Source organism: Penicillium vulpinum, assembly GCF_028829585.1.
Source record: "Penicillium vulpinum strain IBT 29486 chromosome Unknown utg000004l_segment0_segment0, whole genome shotgun sequence".
Classification (NCBI taxonomy): Eukaryota; Fungi; Ascomycota; class Eurotiomycetes; order Eurotiales; family Aspergillaceae; genus Penicillium; species Penicillium vulpinum.
The window spans coordinates 2,923,451-2,943,619 of NW_026643244.1; the positions used below are offsets into that span (position 1 = coordinate 2,923,451).

Consider the following 20,169-nt stretch of genomic DNA (forward strand, 5'->3'; position numbering starts at 1 on the left):
ATCAGTCACACTAAATATTGGTATATGCAGCGTCCCCGCTTCATATCCGAGGCTATGAAGCCACCATGTAACTTCTTCAATCCTGAGTACCACTAAAAGAACAATTTCCTATCTTCGAAAATCCGGGGGAGGATATTAACAAATATAAGCTAAATCGGATAGTAATCAGAGTAATGCATATTTATATTCACGCATCTAATATGCTTAGGTGGTAGATACTTCATGGACACACATATTTCCGAAAATAATATGCGAGTAATGTGATTGTGGGGTGATGGGCTCTAACGTATGGATCGACGACAGAACCTTGGAAGCCACCTGACTTGGTTGTCCTTGCCCTTGCAAATTTCCCCGTTTTTCGACCTTTTTCCTGTCCGGTGGCCAATTCTCGCTCTCTTTGCCTCCTCTCGCTCTCTATTTCTGGCTAAAAGTTCAAATGTCACTCGTTACTTCGTCTCATCGGCCATTTCTGTGCGTTCGTCAACTAATCAAGTCACTCTTTTTTTGAATCTCCACTGCCCTCTCTACATCTCTCCTCTTTGAGACCCGCACAAATACGAGTCAGCAAATACGAGGAGCCATGATGTCACGTACCATTCGCCCTTTGGCAGGGCTCATGTTGATCAGCGGGCTCATCGCCTCGGCATCGGCCGCAACTACAGAGGAATGGAAACTCAGGTCCATATACCAGACGATGACGGATCGTTTCGCTCGTACAGATGGATCCATGACAGCACCATGCAATACCACGGAGGGTCTTTATTGCGGAGGAACATGGCGAGGAACCATTGACAAACTCGACTACATTCAAGGAATGGGATTCGATGCGGTGATGATCTCTCCCATCATGGAGAATATCGAGGGTCGAGTCGAGTATGGCGAAGCCTACCACGGCTACTGGCCCTTGAACTTCAACAAACTCAACCCCCATTTTGGAACACATCAAGACTTGCTCGACTTGAGTGCCGCTCTCCATGCCCGAGGCATGTACTTTATGATGGATACCGTCATCAACAACATGGCCTGGATCACAAATGGCAGCAATCCCGCCACACACATCGACTACTCGGCCCTTGAACCCTTTAATAACGCTGACTATTACCATCCTTACTGCAAGATCATAGACTGGAATAACATGACGGACGCGCAGAGATGTCAGACAGGAGATCTTATCGTGCCGCTGCCAGATCTTTACACGGAGCACGAAGAAGTCCAACAGATGTTAATCAAATGGGCGAAAGACGCCATCAAGACATATTCTATTGACGGGCTCCGGATTGATGCCGCCAAGCACGTCAACCCAGATTTCCTGCATAACTTTGCTGTGGGTCTGGACAACATTTTCATGACAGGAGAAGTTCTTGAAGGGGCTGTCAGCATCATGGAAGATTACCAGACCAACTACATCGCCAGTTTGCCAAACTATCCCATCTATTTCGAAATCCTAGATGCTTTCACCAAAGGCAAAACCTCCGAGTTGGCAAAAGCAGTGGAGAACATGAGAATCGCGATCCCAGATGTCAATGCTATGGCCTCTTTCTCTGAAAATCACGACAAGGCTCGAATTGCTAGTTATTCCAGCGATATTGCGGTATGTGCACCCTTCTTCGGTCTGAGTGATCGCTTTTGTTAATTATAATACGGTGCAGACGGCCAAGAACGTTCTCGTGTTTACTATGCTGTTTGACGGAATCCCGATGATCTACCAAGGCCAAGAGCAACATCTGGCCGGAGATGGGGTACCTCATAACCGAGAAGCCATCTGGCTCACCAAATACGACACCGATGCGGAGCTTTACAAGCTCATCGCAAAGCTGAATCGTCTCCGGAAACACGCATCCTTGTTGGGCTCAGACTACTTCGACGACTCAACTCACCCGATCTTCCAAGGCGGCAGTGAGCTTGCTTTCACAAAGGGTGTCCAGGGTCGACAAGTGATCATGGTGTTGTCCACTCAACACTCGACCAGCAAACCCTACAGCATTGACATGGCAGTCAGCTATAATGCTGGCGTGCCCGTGACGGATGTGCTGGCCTGTAAGAACTATACTGTCGATAGCGAGGGCACGCTTCGCGTCCCTATGGACAAGGGAGAACCCCGTGTGTTCTTCCCCACGCGCTACATGGAAGGTAGCGGTCTTTGTGGTTACAGTGAGACGAACGTCACCCTCGCGATGTTGAAGACTCAGAGTGGTTCGACCTCTGGTGCAATCCAAGTTACCAATGGTACCGGTCTAGCTACTCTCCTGCTAGCAATGGTGACCAGCATATTTGTGACGTTCCTTTGAAAGAAATACCCCCGAAATCATCCTTCATCCCTTCGTTACTTATTCTTTCTTTTTTTTTGGATGCTGATATCATTGTTTGCCCTTTTATTTTATTTTTCCATGGTGGTGAGCCCTATTGACGGCTCAACTTGGTGCGCGGAGATATCCTTTTCATGTGCAATATTTTCTTTGACATATTTTTTTTGACATTGGCGATACATATTGGCCACTTTTTTCTCTTTCCCCTATTGATCTTTCATATTATGAGGTGCATTTTTTCCTTACGCATTATGGGAAGCCAATTAAATCATCTCGGTGGACCCCGGGAGTTTTTCCAGTTTTCTAGAAAAGTTCGATGTTCTGAAAATTTCATTCCAAGACATTGGAATTTCAATAATTTCAAGATCCACTACATTCCATACAATACATGTGTACTGCTAGTACATGTATGTACGGAGTAGTAGTACTCCTTACCTTACTTTGTCCGAGTAAAAATAGTCTCCCCACATCCGAGTTCTAACCCCAAAAGGGATATGCGTATTCTGCATATGTGCTTCCATACAATCATTTGCACTGCAACATCCAACAATGCCTTTCCTGTGGTGTGGATCTCGACAGAAAGGTCAGAAATGGAAACAGATTGAAGGTGCCATCTCCCCCACTAGAAACAACTTCCAACTCTCTAACACGGTAACAGAATCAGCAGCAAATCTAGAACAGCTACCATCATGGACTGCTCCAGATAACAAGCTCATACTGCAAACCTTTGAATGGCATGTTCCCGCCGACCGCCAGCATTGGCGTCGTCTGCAAAATGCCTTACCAGAGTACAAGGCCATTGGCGTTGATCAAATCTGGGTTCCCCCTGGATGCAAGGGGATGGATGCTAATGGCAATGGCTATGACATCTACGACCTGTATGACCTAGGAGAGTTCGATCAGAAAGGTGCAGTCCCTACGAAATGGGGTACCAAGCGTGAACTTGAAGATTTGATGTGTCAAGCGCAAAACTTGGGTATTGGTGTTATCTGGGATGCTGTGCTCAATCATAAAGCTGGCGCGGACTATCCGGAGCCTTTCCAGGCCGTCAAGGTTGATCCTAAACGTGAGATTATCTTATTCTTCTTTTTCCTCTTTTTTTTTTGTTGAGATTCAATATATGCATGTTTTGGACCATTTACTAAACTGAGAGAACAGGACGAGATGTGGATATATCTAAGCCAATGGAAGTCAATGGTTGGACAGGCTTTGATTTCGCCGGTCGCAGGGACATGTACAGCTCAATGAAGTATAACTGGCAACATTTCAGCGGTGTCGACTGGGACGATAAGAGCAAGCAAAGCGCAATCTACAAGATCGTCGAATCAAACAAGGACTGGGCGCAAGATGTCTCCACGGAGTTTGGAAACTACGATTACCTCATGTTTGCCGATTTGGATCTTACCCACCCAGAGGTCCGCGCAGACCTCATGCAATGGGGAACCTGGGTCACCAAATCGCTAAGCCTTAACGGCATGCGACTCGATGCCGCCAAGCATTTTTCAACGGAGTTCCAACGCGCATTTGTGCAACATATTCGGAAAACAGCCAATCCGGACTTTTTCGCCATAGGAGAGTACTGGACTGGACATTTACCCTCACTTCTGCGTTACCTGGAAGATGTGGAGTATAATCTCTCTGCATATGATGTACCTCTCCTGGAACGGTTCTCGAAGTTATCGCATGCACAGGCCGCAGACCTGCGCGGTATTTTCAAAGATACACTTGTACAGCGTCGGCCGGACCATGCTGTGGTAAGTTTTTCTCAGTATCTGATACGCAACGAAGCGATACACATACTAATCTATATTTTTTTCCAGACCCTTGTTGCCAATCACGATACAGTAAGTACCAACTTTTGAGGCTCGATCTTGGCATATCTAATTTCTTTATCTAATTGTCCACAGGCACCAGGACAAATGCTTGAAGTGAGTCTACTATTCCCGATCTAGTAGGACCGAGCTAATCAACGGCAGACCCCTGTATCGCCCGCCTTCAAATTACTAGCATACGCACTAGTCCTCCTCCGCAAAGACGGTCACCCCTGCGTATTCTGGGGTGACCTATACGGGATCCGAGCGAATGTGGATAACCCAATGACACCAAGTTGTAACGGCCTTTTGCCCGTGCTAACACAAGCCCGGAAACTCTACGCCTACGGTGAACAACAGGATTATTTCGACCAGCCAAATTGCATAGGTTCGCTTCACTTTTTTTTGCCTTCTCCACTGGATACGGAGCCCCCACCAATCTACTCGAGATCTAACCGCGATACAGGATTCGTCCGCTACGGAAACGCCCGCCATTTATCCGGGCTCGCGTGTGTTATCAGTAACGCCGGTCGGGGTACGCAGCGAATGTTTGTTGGACAGCGTCATGCATTCGAGCAGTGGACGGATCTCTTACATCCCGAAATGAAACCTGTCGTCATTGATAAAAATGGTTATGGAAATTTCGGTGTTCAGGGGATGAGTGCCAGTGTCTGGGTTGATTCTGCCACAGTGGACCGGGATGGTCTTAAAAGGGACTTGTATGTATTCCATTCACCGTTCCCACCTTTTTTTTTCCCTTTCACCCCCAGATTTCTGCTGTTGAGGTCGCGTGATGACTGACTTTCTTGTGCTACCCTAGTAATGTGAATATCTACGCTTAATCTTTTAGATTATAGGGCGCAAGATACCCGTAGATATCGGGGCTCTGCGGAATTGCCGGTGTAAATTATTGTACAATACTAATATGTATTTTGTGACCCTTTTGCATTCCCCCGATCTCGTATTTATTCTAAGCCATAACGACTTAAAGGGGGGGGAATATTACAAAATTTTGAATCTGACTAATTCACTACTTATGGCCATGGCACCATGCTGTCAGTAGTCCGCAGCAATCCGGTAAGAATGTGCCGGTAGATTCTCGGTGAGACACTCATTTCCCTTCAGTGCACCTATGGTTCGTCTAGCGGATAGTCCGAGTTCCCCTGTTGGGAGATGTCTCACGCCTGAAAATTGACCTGGTGGCGGAGTGGGTCTCTTGAGACAAACGGTGTTCTCGCAGAGCCATTCTTCGAGTCTGGTTTTTGAGACACGGGAATAATATATTAAATAATATATATTGGGCAGGGATTGTAGATTTTAGATTCAGGAACGTGGCCCTCTAGTTGCCTGTAGAAGTGTGAGATTGGCTGTGCATCAAGTCTTAGCTCAAGCAAAACCCCCTGATAACCCGATTAAAAATATGCGGGAATTCCCGAAGTTCAGGGTCCAGGCTTTTTTTTTTTTTTTGAAAATTACACCAGTCATTTTTTTGCAAATTCAAAGATACAATACAGACGATATAAGCGGTATTGAAACCGTGTTCGTGTTTACGCTCTGCCAAGACCTCAAATTCCACTAGCGGACTGCCAAGATCGCTTAGCGTATTCTTTATCGGCCCTATCGGCGTACAACATCCATGGTTAGTAGACATACCCGTAGACGGCTATACTCCTGTACATTATATTTAGTTCTTATGGAGGGTCTCAATTGACATAATGGAGTAATATATTATAAATGCAAGTCAAGTGGGATTTTGTACCTGAAACTAGCTCGTCCACGAACCATGAAGATCTTCCTTTCCCCAAAGGACCTTCACTCAGACCCTGATTTTCCCACGTTTTGTAATATAAAATGTTTAAAAATATTATTATGCTTGGAAAACCCGGGTATCTCACCATGTGAGTTCTATTTTCAGATGTATTTTCCCGTATTTTAGTAAAGACATTGTCGACGGTTTGGGACATATCCCCAAGGTTGTGCAATATCAGAAGCGTTTGGTCACACCTACTTAATCACAAGCATCTCTTAAATCTGAAGATTTTTCTACTTCTCTCTTTCACAACTCTCTTTATTCTACGCTCCAACGTCCACTCGTTTTTTTTAAACCCCCCACTCTCGCTTTAAGTCGATCAATATGCGTCTCTCACTCATTCTGTCTCTCCTGCCTTTGGCCCTCTCCGTTGGAGGTATGTAAAAAAAAATAATCACCCCATGACAAAAGTTCCCCATCTAACAATTTATCCCAGCCATCAACGTCACCGAGCCCACCAAGAACGATAAGCTCGATGTTTCCGGCTCTTTCACCATCAAGTGGACTCACGTCAAGTATGTTAATTATACTCTCATATTTTATCCTAGTCATGCCCAAAGCTAACCCCATAATAGCACCGATGCCTCCTCCGTTGACATCGTCCTTGTCAACAATGACATCTACCCCCCCGTCTCGAAGAAGATTGCCTCCGGCATCGACACCTCCGATGGTTCCTACTCTGCCAGCGGCGTGAAGGATGTCGCCGAAGGGTAAGACCACCATTGTGACACGGCGTCGCATTATATATCACCACGCAATGAAGTCCACTAACACTCAACGCGCACTACAGTTCCGGTTTCCAGATCAACCTTCTCTCCACCGAAGCCCAGAACACCGGCATCCTCGCCCAGTCCCAGAAGTTCGAGGTGACCGAGGCTGAGAACAGCTCTTCCACCGCTTCCACCACTGGCACTACTACCGGTACTTCTTCCACTGTCTCTTCTGTCTCTTCTACTGCCTCTACCTCCGCTTCTACCTCTACTGGTGCCACCACCACTGAGACCGAGGCTTCCACTACTGGTACTTCCACCCAACGCGTTTCTATTATCAAACCCCCCGGAAACTCTACTTCTGGCTCCCTTCCCACTGGCTCCCATACCTCCCTGACTACTGGTTTCCCCACCCATGGAAAAAAACACCACTGATATCTCTCTCCGTACAGCTTCCCAGTCTACTTCTACCGGAACTTCCACCGGCACCAAGACCAACTCCGGTATGACCACCTCCGCCACCGGCTCCGCTACCGGCTCTGCCTCTGCCTCCCCCACTGCCTCCGAGGGTGCTGCTATGGCTCTGGTTGCCCCCGGTGCCGTTGCTGGCCTTCTGGCTGGTCTCCTCGCTCTCCTGTAAGTTGCAACTTGAAGATTGGCTGTTCTGTCGAGCTTGGGTGTTTGCCTAGGCTTGGTATGACTTCAGCTTCAAGGTGTGGAGGGTTGAGAACTGAATTCTGGTAATTAATTGCGTTATTCATGGAGGAATGGTAATGAATGGATGGATTGCTTTGCTTTTCTTTTTTTTTTTAAGCAGGTGGCTAGTCGGCCTTTCGGGGTTTCATCTATTGATGTAGACTAGGGATGTAATCGGATTGCATGCATGAGCTTGCTTTTTTTTTTTTTTTCTGTGCTATATTCGATTCATTTATAGAATACTCCATGAGTCCATCCATCTGCTTGTTTTTTTTTTCTCTCTTTTTTTATATCCCGGCCCTAGGTGTTTTATCTCCGGGATTCGCTGGGGTTAGCTTCCTTCTTTGTGCTGTTCTAATAATTCATACTACGCCCCAACCCGCCACATGGGTTTGGGGAATTTGAGATTCAAGTACATCTTGCATTCTTCTCTAATTTTGAGTTTCGGTGATACTCCACATGCAGATATGTGGTGCAGCTTGAAACGCCTCTGCAAGAATAAATGGCATGCATGATTTGTGACCAGATCCGTGATGTCCATCTGCTTCCACCGTCCCCAGCCTCGATATTATGAAAGAACAGTGAACATCAAATATGAGGCTTTGAACGCAACAACCGCTTGACAGCCTCCCTAGTGGTACCTCCAATGCCAATATCCCACGCTCGAATTGAAGATGGCAACAGGGCATACCTCCGGTGAGACTAGAACTCTGGTGCCCCCCTCTTTGATCTCCTGTTTCGCCTTTCTCGCCTTTGCGCGGCGGACTCGCTTGTTATAATTAGCGATTCGTTTCTGTTCTCAACATTTTAGGCTCGCATCTCTTATTCATGTTGTTTCCCCTCTTCGCGGCTAGGGTCCTGACTCTCTCATCTTCGTCGTCCAACTCATTGGCCTTGCGCTTTTGAGAAGACCTGCCGTCGGCCTCTCGTAGATCCATGGCCTGGTCAATTGACTCATTTTCCGATGTCAAATCAGACATTGACGTCGCGGCCCTTCGTATCTGCTTTTCGGGCGTGGATATCTGTCTCTGTGCCGCAGACTCCTTTGGCCCGTGGTTTTCTTCGTCGTGCTTCCGTTGCGGGTTCTCCCCCTTCATCCTCTTCGCCTTTCTCTCCTTCCTTTCCTCACTCCTCTTCCTCTTTTCTTTCTTTCTCTCTTCTCTCTCATTCCTTCTCTCCTGTTTTTGCTGCTCGAGTATCTGCTTCTCTCTTAGTTCCGTGGGGTTCTTGTCAATTGAAGAGGAGGAAGACGAGGAAGAAGAGAAAGATGATGAAGATGAGGGCGAGGAGGAGCAGGCGTTGCTAATAGACTTGTCGGAAGACCAATCCTCCTCGGTCTCGCACTCGCTCTCTTCGTCCTTGTCACGGATGATCATATCAGAAGTTTCCTTTCCTTTCAGCATGTGTTTCCAAAGTTGTATTTTTCTAGCTTAGTCATTGGCGACAATCTTCTCTGCACTATATTAGCTATGATCACTTATTATTCGTCACTTGAACTTACTTTCTTGGCTCTTCATCTTCTGTAGAAAGTCTCCCAAACCCTTGTGGGTTAGAGCGGCTCTTGCGATGCAAGGGTCGGGTATCTCATTCAACCTGTCCCAATCGACTTCATCTGAGCAATCTATCGGAACATCCCCTCCTGGTAAAGTGTAGAATGCTTCTTTCAATATGGGGTTTATGCTCTCTGAACTTCCATCTGGGTTTTTCGAGTAGTACCGGCCATCCCTAAAGATTTTAGCAATAGATATTGGAATCATGCAACAGGGAAAAACTCACAAATGGACATAATGGTAGCAGTAATCCCCTTCCTCGCGGACATACTGGTGTGTGCAATACCAATCTTTCTAGAATACATAGTCAGACTTGAGCAATAGATGAAACATGCTTGTACGATCATCTCTCACTCTTTCGTTAAACTTTTGAGTCCTAATTATGTATTCGCCAAATTCATCCTTCAGGGGCCCTGCGTTATCTAACATTATTTCCATAATTAGCGTGTGCATATGATCAGAAGAGTCATTTGGGTATTTACTGATGTATCAGAGGGATCGGCATGTTGATCCCGCATCCGAAGTGGTCTGCCCGATAGAGTAGAACCGGAAACCCCCAAGGTTATACATACTCAAATATGAAGCTATTCAGGGGAAATACCTAGAAACGGAAGACCCGGAGGATTCTTCCGGTCTTTCTTAGGACTAGTACAGGTGGGTCTATATGCATATAAACACACTCCCTAAAGCGGAAATATATAATGAGTGATCTGCTGAGTGGGTTACAATTTTGAATTATAAGCCAGTTGATCAAGTTTTTGGCATTCAATTATTTAAATAATAAATGCAACATATTTCCAAGCCTGTTCATGGCTTGAAAACAACAGGCTGGAACTCAACCTCGAATATTTTCAACTCCCCCTGTCCTTCAGCGAGCTTCGGAATATCACCGAGAACAGATTTGCGATCCCACGCCCTCTGTCGGTCTTCTGTAGTCTTCCATGTCACAATCGACATCCACGGCCTCTCTGGTCCTTTTCCATCGCGCTCCTCGTCCAACGCATCATCACTGCACCAGCCACTGGCAATGCTCGAGGGCGCATCGTTCGACTCGAGGAGAGCCATATTCACAGCCCGCGAGGCTAGGGAGAGGTCATCTTGGAAGTCTTGGGTCAAGGATGGGGCAGGGAAGAAAGCAAAGGAGACATCGGCCGTGTGTTTATTGAGCTCGACCAGAGGCAAAATGCCAACTCCTTCCTCAAAGATGGCATGGAACAAAACAATCGATCCACCAACAATCTCATTAAAGCCATCCATAAAAGCTTCATAATACGGAGCAGCCATGAAGGCGAGATGAGACTCGAGATCATCCCAATCTTGGAGAAGAAGGTTATTTTGTGGCTTCATCTGATTTTCTCATCAAGAAGGGACTTACCGACAAGCATAACCATCACGCTAGGATCATTTTTGTACAACCCCCAAGCCATGCGCTGGAATCCAGGTTGTTCGATTGTACCCTGGATTGATCTGGCGAGGGAATTTGCTGCTTCACTGTTCTCCACACGGGGATCGGCACCCTTCGCTAGGGGAATGATGGCAACTTCTGAAACAGGAGCACCCATTTTAGGAGCAAATTGGTCAAATTGGGCTTACGGTAGAATAGTGATAAGATGTAGAGATCAAGAAGAGGAGTTGCTATTTCTACGGAAAACGAGGGAACTGGCTCCATCTATATGGCGCAGTAAGCCTAGGACAACACCCGGTCTGTCAGACAGAAATGTAGGCAACCAAGCTGCATGGATTTTTGACAGTTTCAAGGCTAGTCTCCTGTCCTAATTGCTCAATAGTATCTTTAGCATGGAATTAGACAGATTCAAGTTATTGTTGCTTTCCCTACTCTAATGTGTATAACTACGCAAATGATTGAGCATTTACTCAATACGGTTGCATTTTTTCTGTGTGCAGATTTGCATATCGACCACATATGTGCTGCATTGTTGGTTTTCGATTTTATGTCCTGCTTCATCACGAAGCAGGTTGTATATACCTACATAGTACACCGCTAGTTGTTTATTATAAAATTCATTACGTATTTGGTTATGGGAATATATCTCGGGCAGAAATGACAACAGTTTGACATTCAACCCCCAAGACAAATAGATTGCAGAAAGAGCTAGGCTGTGCAATATAGTATCGATTGCTAAGGAACGAGCCAATCACGTACTTTACTAGCATTATGTTGCCTTCAGCAGATTGTTATCGAGATCCAGAGGCAACAGCTACCAGTCATATACCTTGATTTCTGGAAAGAGCATTGGTAGCGTGCTCTTGCCCATTTTATTGTCCAGTTCCAAAGTTGCCAGTGCTTGAACATCCTCCTGCGGCAACTCCTTGAATAAAAGGTTCTCCTGTTGATGATTTGAGGAGCGACTCCTAAATATTGGCAGTGTAGACCGTTGAGCTGCCCAGCTTAGCAAGACTTGACTGGCGCTCAAACCATTCTTGGTTGCGATCCGTTCGACTGTTTCGTCTTTCAATAGGGTCGTTCCGTAAGGAGCAAACAGTGGAGGCGGGAAGACTCCAGTCTCGTATTTGAAGGACGCAAATGGACTGTACGCCATTACCAGGATGTCATGCGCCTGTAGGAAGTCAACCAGTCGCTGATTGGGAAACCAGGGGTGACACTCGATCTGGTTGCATGAAAGCGGGACTTCGTCGTCGGAGTCACTCTGGGCACCGAGTATCTCTTGTACATGCTCAATGTCGAAGTTCGAAACTCCAATTGCTCGAGCCTTCCCACAGCGAACCAATGCCTTCATCGCATTCCATGTCGGAATAATACTGCCTACACCCCCATTGAGCGCAGCCACCGCTGCTGGACAATGTTCCAGGTCTGGAACGAAGTTGCCCTTCTCGTCAGCTGCAGAGCCCTGATCCTCCAGCGTTGCCTCCTCGCCAATCCACGCCTCACGGAGATCCCCGGTTGACTTGATTGCGACAGGGTGGTGGATGAGTAACAAATCGACATATTCGAGTCCCATTCGTTCGAGAGCCAGGTCCAACCCAAGCTCCACATTTTCAGGAGCAAGAAAGGTGGACCACAGTTTATGGGTGACGAATATCTCTTTGCGTGGGACACCGGACTGGCGAATCGCCTCGCCAGCCTCAATATCTACCTGTGGAGGTAACACTCGTCAGATCAGGGAATATCAGAAACTGAAATGAAGGCAGCATACGTTGTATTCCCATGCACAGTCAAGATGACGACATCCAGCTTGGAGAGCTGTGCAACTTCCCTGGATTGTTTTCTGCGGGTCACCTTGAAAATAAATTAAGTAGCCGAATTCCAAGCAGGATTGAATCTGGCCTTTATTTCATACCGGTTGATTTCCAACCATCTACAGTCCAAGTGCCAAATGCAGGGGAGGGAACCTGAATCTGCTTGCGGCCTCTGATATTCATTGGCAACGATTTGAACGTCATTTAGGGGTCTTTGGGAGTCAGTCAGGTGGCGCAGAAGGCGTTAATTCTTCCTAAAACGAAACTCACTAGAGTATATTTTAGGGGAGAAAGGAAAGGGAAAAAAATCAGTTGAAGTCCTAAGACTAGGGTTGGAGAGGATAATTAGAAGAAATATATAGACCTCGGTCAATAGTAAAAATGTTTATGTCCGTACCTAGTCGAGAAGGTATTGAAATACCAAATTTGAATGACTGAAGGAAAAGGAAAACGTGTAATATTAACAAGTACCTCGGGTGACTGAGCTGCAAAGGAAAACAAAATCGGATACATGATGCATGCATAAGGGCTACGAAGACCGCAGTCGGGATCTAAAATGTAATAGTCAAGGAATATAGGTGCATGTGGGGTGTCCCCGAGCGGTTTGCTTTTTAGCAGAATATCAGTATACCAGCACTATTGAATAGATGTTATTTCTCTCTTCGATTCTTGTCTACTTCATGATCATGTATTGGGACTTAGCTCGGTACAAGGTGACCTGGGAAGTATCTAAAGTGTAATGTCAAGAAGCAGAGAGCCGAGCACTGCAGTATAACATCGGGTTTTGGATGGAACTGGAAGAGACAGTACAGAGAGCCCAATCAATTAGCACTATACAAGCCGCTATAGCACACTAGAGGCACTAGAGGCAATATCCGGTAACCACGCCAGTTCTGTCATCTGTCAATATCGACTGCAACGCATCCTCGTAAGCTAGCTCAAAAATTGCTGGTGGGGTTTCATAAATTCCTCTCCTTTGAACTGGAAGTCTGAAAAGATTGCTAGGACCTAGGATTAGAACTCGTCAGCACGGGGAGCTTCTAGCTTGATCAGAGAAACGAACCTGCATCAATTTGTATTGGCCTGCACCTTGTCCACTGCGAGAAAAGTCAAGACGATAAGTGCTCTCGTCATCAAGGTACGAAGGATAGTCGCCGCCGTCAGGGATAGAAGTATCGCCAAACAAAGATTGACTTTCAGCCAAGCGTGTGCAGCCAGTCCCCTTTAGAAGGTTCCGCAGGTCATCGGGCATGATGGTCAACGCATCCACACCAGCCAACTGTAGGATCTCGTCAAGCGAGAGCGTAGCACATGCTTTGACTTTTGTATTCATTGACCGCTTCTTGTAGAACTGCTGTGCCTGGATGCATAGATGAAGAAGGGGAACTTCGTCCGAGTATCTGTCACCGGCCGGTGAGCAGGACGGTTGAGGGTGGATATTTGAAGAGACCCGACTTACTTCTCATCGAAATGTGCTTTAGCCTCGTGAACGAAAGGCGAAATGGAAATACAACCGGCCTCGCCGGCCAAAACGGCTTGTTCCATCGTAAACACCGTGGTTGCCAGAGTCTTTATCCCGCAAATCGTCAATTCCCGACATGCTTGGAGGCCTTCCCATGTAGAGGCCACCTTCATGATCAACCGATTCGTGTCGAAAGCGGGATCTAGGAGATTGCAGATTTTATGTAACCCTAACCGAATTTCTGTTAGCACGGTTCGACTTTACCATTGAAAGGTAACGTACGTGTTCCAGTCTCGACAATCTTCTCTTTGTGGTACGAGTAGCACGGATTCGCCATCACATGCACAGAACCAGTGATATTTGGGATAATAAGAAAGGCTAGCCGAATTGCCTAAGTTGAAAGTCAAATCAATCTATGGGGCAGTAGATAGCAGTCATTAAGAGCTTTGGGCTTACCATGACTTCAAATGCTAGCTCCTCCAGCCTCAGAGTCGGAAATTCGGACTTCATATTAGTGCTGAAAGCAAGCACTTCCTTTACCAAACTATCGTGGCGTGGCTTGATCATCTCGCAATAGATCTCTGCCTGTTAAGGAGAAACAGTTCCAATCAGTTATTCAGTCCCTGGCGTCTATTTTTGACCCACAATGCACATACCTGATTGGACGTTGCATCGACACAACCTGGTATTTCAGTCGATACTGATGCACAGTGAGATATTAGCATATGTCATTGAACTAAGAAGAGGGAGAAACTCGAGCACAGTTCCATACTATCAACATCAAAGCTGTCGACATCGACCTGGGTCTTTGAGCACAGGTACTGGAGCAGATTGATCTGGCATTCATCCATTTTCGGTCCGATACCTAGATCGATATGGGATATTTCAACGAGAATATCTTAACAGGTTTTTGAATGTCCAGAGTCTATTGAATTACCCTGCAAGACAGAGCCCTTTTATAAACTTCAAGCTTGGTCCTTCAAATGTTGTGCTTTGAATAACCTACGGCTACGCAGGGTAACATATCTTTTCTCCGCTAGTGCAAATGCTCCTTGCCCAGAACTTCACTTTGGTAGCATGAATTTGCGAAAATATATTTACTATGTGGTTTCATTATCAGCCCTGACGAAGTATTGGAGGTATACCCTAAGGTAACATTTACACTTCTAACGCTTATTATGCATGCTGTGCTCTTATTTTGACTTTCGGCTTGTTTTTGTTAAAAAGCAAAGAGCCGAGGACTGCAGTATAACGTCGGGTTTTAGATGGAACTAAGACAATATAAATAGACCAACCAATTAGCACTATTCAGGCCACTATAAAATAACAGACGTAGTCCCTATGTCGTACATCATGCAATATTGTCGGTTTTTATTACTATATAGTTCCCCCTATCTAAGTTTTGTCATCAGCCACTAATGGATCGGGTTGCATCAGTGTATATCGAAGTATTAGGTTCCATTATTCCGTTCAATCTCGGGTTTTCTTGAGCTGGAAAGTGAGAAATGGACAATAGCCATTTTCCACAATTACCGCATCATTATTGAGGCAACAGAAGACAGTGCTCCTAAATAATGCCACCGTGAAACGTATCACAATGCATCGCTAAGTTGATACAGTCTCAGGAAAGCTATCATGAAACTAACTCCAACTGCAAACTAGGATGAAGTAGAAAACAAGCCTCTTGGTTGTTGGGCTGCCACACATTGCTTCACTACTTAGCCTCAGAGGCTATTTCCCTTGAATTCTGTTCCAAATCCTCTGTCCTGATTTCGCCATGTCGCCGTCTCTCCTATGTGCGAGGAAACTTGATGCAAGTCTGGTGAGGCATGTTGGGCTTGCTCCGCTTTTCAAAGCACAGGCCCGACTTCTTGGCCCAGTGACAGCTATAGAATCTGGCAAGCACACTATCTCTTACGAGCAATTGCACTTCAAAGCCCTCCAGCTCGCGCAACTGATCCGACTAGAAGCTCCGGAACCAGGAACTCTAATTTCGATCGCCATCCCCCGGGGAATGAACCATGTTTTGGCGCAAATTGCCGTTATTTATGCCGGTGGGACCTGCGTCTCCTTGGACACAAAGCAGCCGGACGTGTTCCTCCGGAAACTTCTCAAAAGCCTGGATGTGAAGTTGGTTCTAGTGGACGTCGAAAATCGCAGTCGATCTCTGGAGATCGACAATATCCTTGTGGACCATACGCTCAGCCCTACAATATCTGACGAGGAGTTTGAGGTCTCCTCCAATGGGCCATCAAGCTGTTCCCATATCCTCCATACCTCAGGTACAACGGGGGATCCCAAAGCTGCCCAAATTCTGGCCGGTGGAATCATCAACTTAGCATTCAGTTCTACTATGCCATTTCAAAATGGCCAACGCCTTGCGCACATCGGCAATACCGTCTTCGATATCACCCTGTTCGAAATATGGGTGTGCTTGTTGAGAGGTGGGACGGTGATCATATATCCACATGAGACAGTCGTAGACCCTGTTCTCTTCTCAAAAAGTCTCCGAGAAGACCGAATTGAGGTTGTGTTCCTTACTACCGCGTTACTAAACACAATTGCCAACACCTGCCCGGATGCATTTTCCAACGTCCACACTCTGATGACCGGGGGTGAAATGATCAACGTGCCGGTGATCCGAAAGATATTTGACTACGGGCGCCCGCAGCGAGTAATCCACCTCTATGGGCCGACAGAATGCACCGTGTTTTCTATCTCGCACGAGGTCACCGCAGCTGATATTCGAAATGGTCACATTCCGCTTGGAAGGCCGATGGGCAATTATCAGCTTTTCATTGTCGACGAAAATCTCAATCCAGCTCCTACGGGTAGCGAAGGTGAGCTAGTAATAGCTGGTGCAGGAGTTGGTGGAGGATATTGTGGGAACCCTCTAGCCAACGTCAAATCGTTTATCAACCCCCCACACCTTCCATTGAAAGGCATTGCGATGGGATTCCCGCGTCATGCCTATAGAACAGGCGATATCGTACGTATGGATGAGTCTGGGTTGTACAATTTTATCGGCCGCTGCGATAGACAAATCAAGATCCGGGGACATCGTGTCGAACTAGAAGGCCTCGAGAATATCTTCTTGAGCACAAACCTCGCCTCCGCAGCAGCGGTTCTCAAGGTTGAGCCCAAGGATTCCGACACGGGGCCAATACTCGTTGCCTATGTTGTACCAGAGTGTATTCATATTGACCAGGAGGCCTTAGCACGAGCATTCATTAACCGCGCTCCCCATCTTCTAGTGCCTCGCGTTGAGCTCCTCGCGGAGCTTCCAGTGGGAAGGACAGGGAAGTGTGATCGAAGGAAGCTTGAGCAACTACATATGGAGAAGATGAGAGTTGCGCGTGAGAGTCAAGTGCACTCCAGCAAAAACGCTGACTCCGTGGAAACTTGTTTGGAGCAGCTCTGGCTCGAGATCCTGGGGTATCCATTAGACCGCCTGAATTCTTCAGATGACTTCTTCCATTTGGGCGGAACCTCACTCCAAGTGGCATATCTAATCGGCCGTATTCGACTTTTGCTAGGAACTGAGTTGCGTTCCGCAGCCCTGTACAATAATTCCACACTAGGCCAGCTTACACACCTGGTGAAGAAGCTCAAGAATGGAGCAGTTTTGCCAGATGCAGAGGAGGAACAAAGCGTCTTGGTGCAGGATTCGCTGCTGGGTCAAGACCTACACGTCAATTCTGGCCCAGTCATCGACTGGCTCGATGCTTCAGAAGGTCGAGTATTCCTTACTGGAGCCACTGGATTTGTCGGCGCCTTTCTTCTCGCAACACTACTGTCTATGCCGCAGGTCACCCGAGTGGCATGTCTTGTTCGTGCCCAGGACGCATCGGCAGCCGACCTGCGCATTAAGGAAATATTAGAGAAGTACAGACTGCATGGTTCCCAGGAGAGCAAAATCATTTGTATCACCGGCGACCTGTCGCTCCCGCACCTCGGTCTTCCGCAAGAACAGTACGATCACTATGCAGGCTGGTCAAGCGTGGTCTTCCATTTGGGGGCACTAGTCAGTTACGTCCAGCCGTACTCCCGGCATCGAGCGGCCAATGTCCTGGGAACATTAGAGCTGCTAAGATTTGCCAATCACTCCCGACCGAAGCGGCTGATCTACTCCTCGAGCATCGCCGCATATGGACCAACGGGATTTGTGCAAGGAACCAAGACCGTCCCAGAGAATGAGCGGCCACTAGGCCATATCGCAGCTCTACGGTATGACACAGGATATTCCCAAAGCCAATTCGTGGCGGAAAATGTGGTCTGGAATGCCATCCGCAACGGTTCCCCAGCGATCATCATACGTCTCGGGTATGTCCTAGGCCACAGTCAGACAGGTATAGGGAACCCGAGTGACTTCGTCGGTTGTCTCATGTCGTCCTGCCTTCAGCTGGGCCATTATCCCATCGTACTGGGGCAACGCAAAGCGTTCGCCTCGGTGGATTACGTGGTGGATGCGATGCTGCGAATTGCCGCCTTCGACAAGAACGTGGGCCATGCTTATAATTTGATCCAGCCGGCACCCATAGATCTTCAAGAAGCCTTTGACCTGATCAGCAGACAATGCTCTCGCCCGCTACAAGGCATCTCATTTTCCCGCTGGCTGGAAATTTTTGTCGACGATGCAACGAACCCGCTGCATCCCTTTCTTCCATTATTTCAGGAGGAGATATGGGGTACCCACACCCGTTGGGCGGTTCAAGAAAATGCGCCTCGGTTTGAGATTAACAACACTCTCGGGGCTCTTCGCGATAGCCCGGAGCTGCTTGCCTGGATGCCGGCGCTGGATCTGCTTCGAAAGTACATTCCACAGTGGTCTACAGCTTCAAGTAATCTTTGAAGGATATAATGCACGTTTTTGTTAAACCACATGAGTGTAAAAGACCCATCATTCTCCATGGGTCATCGAGTGATCAGTTCCCTGGGTAAACTGTATAAATAGATTCTATTGTTTGTGCTTTATGTTTCACCCCCTGTAGCAACACCACTCTCCTGAGACCTGTGGTGTTTCTTCTTTTTCACCGTAATTGGAGGTGTTCCAACCTCATCTTCATCGCTTGCCTTCCGCTTCCGATTTGGTACATCCACAGGATTCTCATGATCTTCCTTGAGCTTCCCCCCAAGTATTCTCTGTTTCTTCTTTTGCTTCTTGGTTTTCTTGGTTTTCGGCTTCCTTTCTTCGGGGTCCTCCTGGGACTCTTGCTTCTCGGCCTGCTTGCTCTCGAGTCTCTTCTGCTCCTTCTGCTCTTCTGGCTCCTCAAAGGTGTTGCTTTCAGCCGTAAGCCTTGCATCTATGGCTATCAAACTCTGCCTCCCATTTTTACAGCCTATCTTTTCGGTATGGGAATCATCAATAGCATCGCTCTCGGATTCATCCGATTGCTCCTTCAGACTCATGGGTAGCGTGTGCTGTGTCGAGACTTTGCTGGCAGTCGATCTTTTTTTCCTAGGAACGTTGCTTTCGGACATCTCATCCCGGGACATCTCGCCAGTAGAGGAACGGCCTTCAGATGTGTCGTCCTCAGACTTTACCGACGTGTCACTCGTCGATTTAGGCTCCACGGCCTCGTCAGCACTCGGCACCCTTCCTTCACTTCGTTCCTCCCAGTCTGAGTGATCGCACTCCTGAGTAATCATGGCACCCTGATAGCCTCCTTCTCGATATTACTTATGATATGCGGTGTAAGTGACTAAATCTTACCTTGCTCCCGCTCTAATCGTTCAATTTCCTTCCAAATCCAAGGTCCAGGACGACTGAATTTGTCAATACAACGATCAGGTATCGCTGGCAATTTGTCCCAAGGGACGACGTTTGGCCAATTCTCCCAGTCATCATTGTCAGGTGGGCCGAACCAGGCTTCCTTCCTTTTCATATGAAGCTTCTCTTCACTTCCATCTGGGTTCATTGAGTAGTACCAGCCATTCCTATGTGAGGCGAGATATGATATTAGAAAAGGGACACTTGGTAATTAGGCTCATAGTAAGCAAGGCAAGACTAACAAATTGATGTAGTGGTAGGATTCAGCGCCCGGATAACAGTGATACTCATGCTTGCAGTACCAATCGTTCTAGAATATGGTTAGAGTCATGATATATCAAAAATGATTGTCTAATTATCTCATACCTAGGCGTTATAATTTGCTCTGACGACATTGTATCCGCCAAATTTATCATAGTATCGCCGCTGCGGCTTCTGCGGGATACTCATATCGACCTGAATATTTTTAGATTATAGCTCTGAACTTTCAAGTTCACTGGCATTGACTTACTGGCACATACCACAGCCTGTATTTTCTGTCCTTGGAAGCCATCGCACGACATATGTTGACTGGATGAAAGGAGACATGAAAAGGGGGAAGTGGATATCTGAAGCTAAGAACCTCCACCCAACAGAGCATTAGATAATTATGCTTCCCCTTCCATATATAAAAATGCAAAGCACTATATTAAGAGGCATGATTACAGCCTCGCTACAAGAAGCTATCTCTACATTGAATCAATGCCCATTTTGGAACCAATCTGGATCCTCGTCCAGAGAGATATTTCATTTCAAATCATCCAACACATAATGTACGTGCAGAGAGGTATAGTTC

General features: G+C 46.9%; 9 protein-coding genes across 9 annotated transcripts; 4 read left to right on the forward strand and 5 right to left on the reverse strand.

The window, feature by feature from the left end:
* Positions 1-580: 580 nt before the first annotated feature.
* Positions 581-2,288, forward strand: N7479_009604 (alpha-amylase; the record flags this gene model as incomplete). The annotated part of the gene is made up of 2 exons (XM_057257297.1): positions 581-1,591; positions 1,650-2,288. 2 exons carry the CDS (start codon positions 581-583, stop codon positions 2,286-2,288), a joined length of 1,650 nt encoding a protein of 549 aa, XP_057104755.1.
* A 567-nt stretch (positions 2,289-2,855) lies between these two features.
* N7479_009605 (alpha-amylase) lies at positions 2,856-4,959 on the forward strand (the record flags this gene model as incomplete). Its single annotated transcript, XM_057257298.1, has 6 exons — positions 2,856-3,372; positions 3,465-4,060; positions 4,127-4,150; positions 4,262-4,505; positions 4,584-4,836; positions 4,938-4,959. 6 exons carry the CDS (start codon positions 2,856-2,858, stop codon positions 4,957-4,959), a joined length of 1,656 nt encoding a protein of 551 aa, XP_057104756.1.
* A 1,292-nt stretch (positions 4,960-6,251) lies between these two features.
* Positions 6,252-7,277, forward strand: N7479_009606 (GPI anchored serine-threonine rich family protein; the record flags this gene model as incomplete). Its single annotated transcript, XM_057257299.1, has 5 exons — positions 6,252-6,303; positions 6,364-6,442; positions 6,503-6,637; positions 6,718-6,947; positions 7,090-7,277. The coding sequence occupies 5 exons, from the start codon at positions 6,252-6,254 to the stop codon at positions 7,275-7,277; spliced, it is 684 nt and encodes a 227-aa protein (XP_057104757.1).
* An 835-nt stretch (positions 7,278-8,112) lies between these two features.
* N7479_009607 (uncharacterized protein) lies at positions 8,113-8,709 on the reverse strand (the record flags this gene model as incomplete). The annotated part of the gene is made up of 1 exon (XM_057257300.1): positions 8,113-8,709. One exon carries the CDS (start codon positions 8,707-8,709, stop codon positions 8,113-8,115), a length of 597 nt encoding a protein of 198 aa, XP_057104758.1.
* A 981-nt stretch (positions 8,710-9,690) lies between these two features.
* Positions 9,691-10,445, reverse strand: N7479_009608 (antibiotic biosynthesis monooxygenase family protein; the record flags this gene model as incomplete). The annotated part of the gene is made up of 2 exons (XM_057257301.1): positions 9,691-10,199; positions 10,259-10,445. The coding sequence occupies 2 exons, from the start codon at positions 10,443-10,445 to the stop codon at positions 9,691-9,693; spliced, it is 696 nt and encodes a 231-aa protein (XP_057104759.1).
* Positions 10,446-11,102: 657 nt separating this feature from the next.
* Positions 11,103-12,306, reverse strand: N7479_009609 (aldo/keto reductase family protein; the record flags this gene model as incomplete). Its single annotated transcript, XM_057257302.1, has 3 exons — positions 11,103-11,999; positions 12,060-12,142; positions 12,204-12,306. 3 exons carry the CDS (start codon positions 12,304-12,306, stop codon positions 11,103-11,105), a joined length of 1,083 nt encoding a protein of 360 aa, XP_057104760.1.
* Positions 12,307-13,035: 729 nt separating this feature from the next.
* Positions 13,036-14,415, reverse strand: N7479_009610 (Aldolase-type TIM barrel; the record flags this gene model as incomplete). The annotated part of the gene is made up of 7 exons (XM_057257303.1): positions 13,036-13,110; positions 13,166-13,502; positions 13,562-13,793; positions 13,847-13,955; positions 14,021-14,149; positions 14,221-14,264; positions 14,337-14,415. The coding sequence occupies 7 exons, from the start codon at positions 14,413-14,415 to the stop codon at positions 13,036-13,038; spliced, it is 1,005 nt and encodes a 334-aa protein (XP_057104761.1).
* A 926-nt stretch (positions 14,416-15,341) lies between these two features.
* N7479_009611 (non-ribosomal peptide synthetase) lies at positions 15,342-18,416 on the forward strand (the record flags this gene model as incomplete). The annotated part of the gene is made up of 1 exon (XM_057257304.1): positions 15,342-18,416. The coding sequence occupies one exon, from the start codon at positions 15,342-15,344 to the stop codon at positions 18,414-18,416; it is 3,075 nt and encodes a 1,024-aa protein (XP_057104762.1).
* A 119-nt stretch (positions 18,417-18,535) lies between these two features.
* N7479_009612 (uncharacterized protein) lies at positions 18,536-19,887 on the reverse strand (the record flags this gene model as incomplete). The annotated part of the gene is made up of 5 exons (XM_057257305.1): positions 18,536-19,230; positions 19,278-19,501; positions 19,577-19,644; positions 19,725-19,790; positions 19,846-19,887. The coding sequence occupies 5 exons, from the start codon at positions 19,885-19,887 to the stop codon at positions 18,536-18,538; spliced, it is 1,095 nt and encodes a 364-aa protein (XP_057104763.1).
* Between the last annotated feature and the right edge of the window lie 282 nt (positions 19,888-20,169).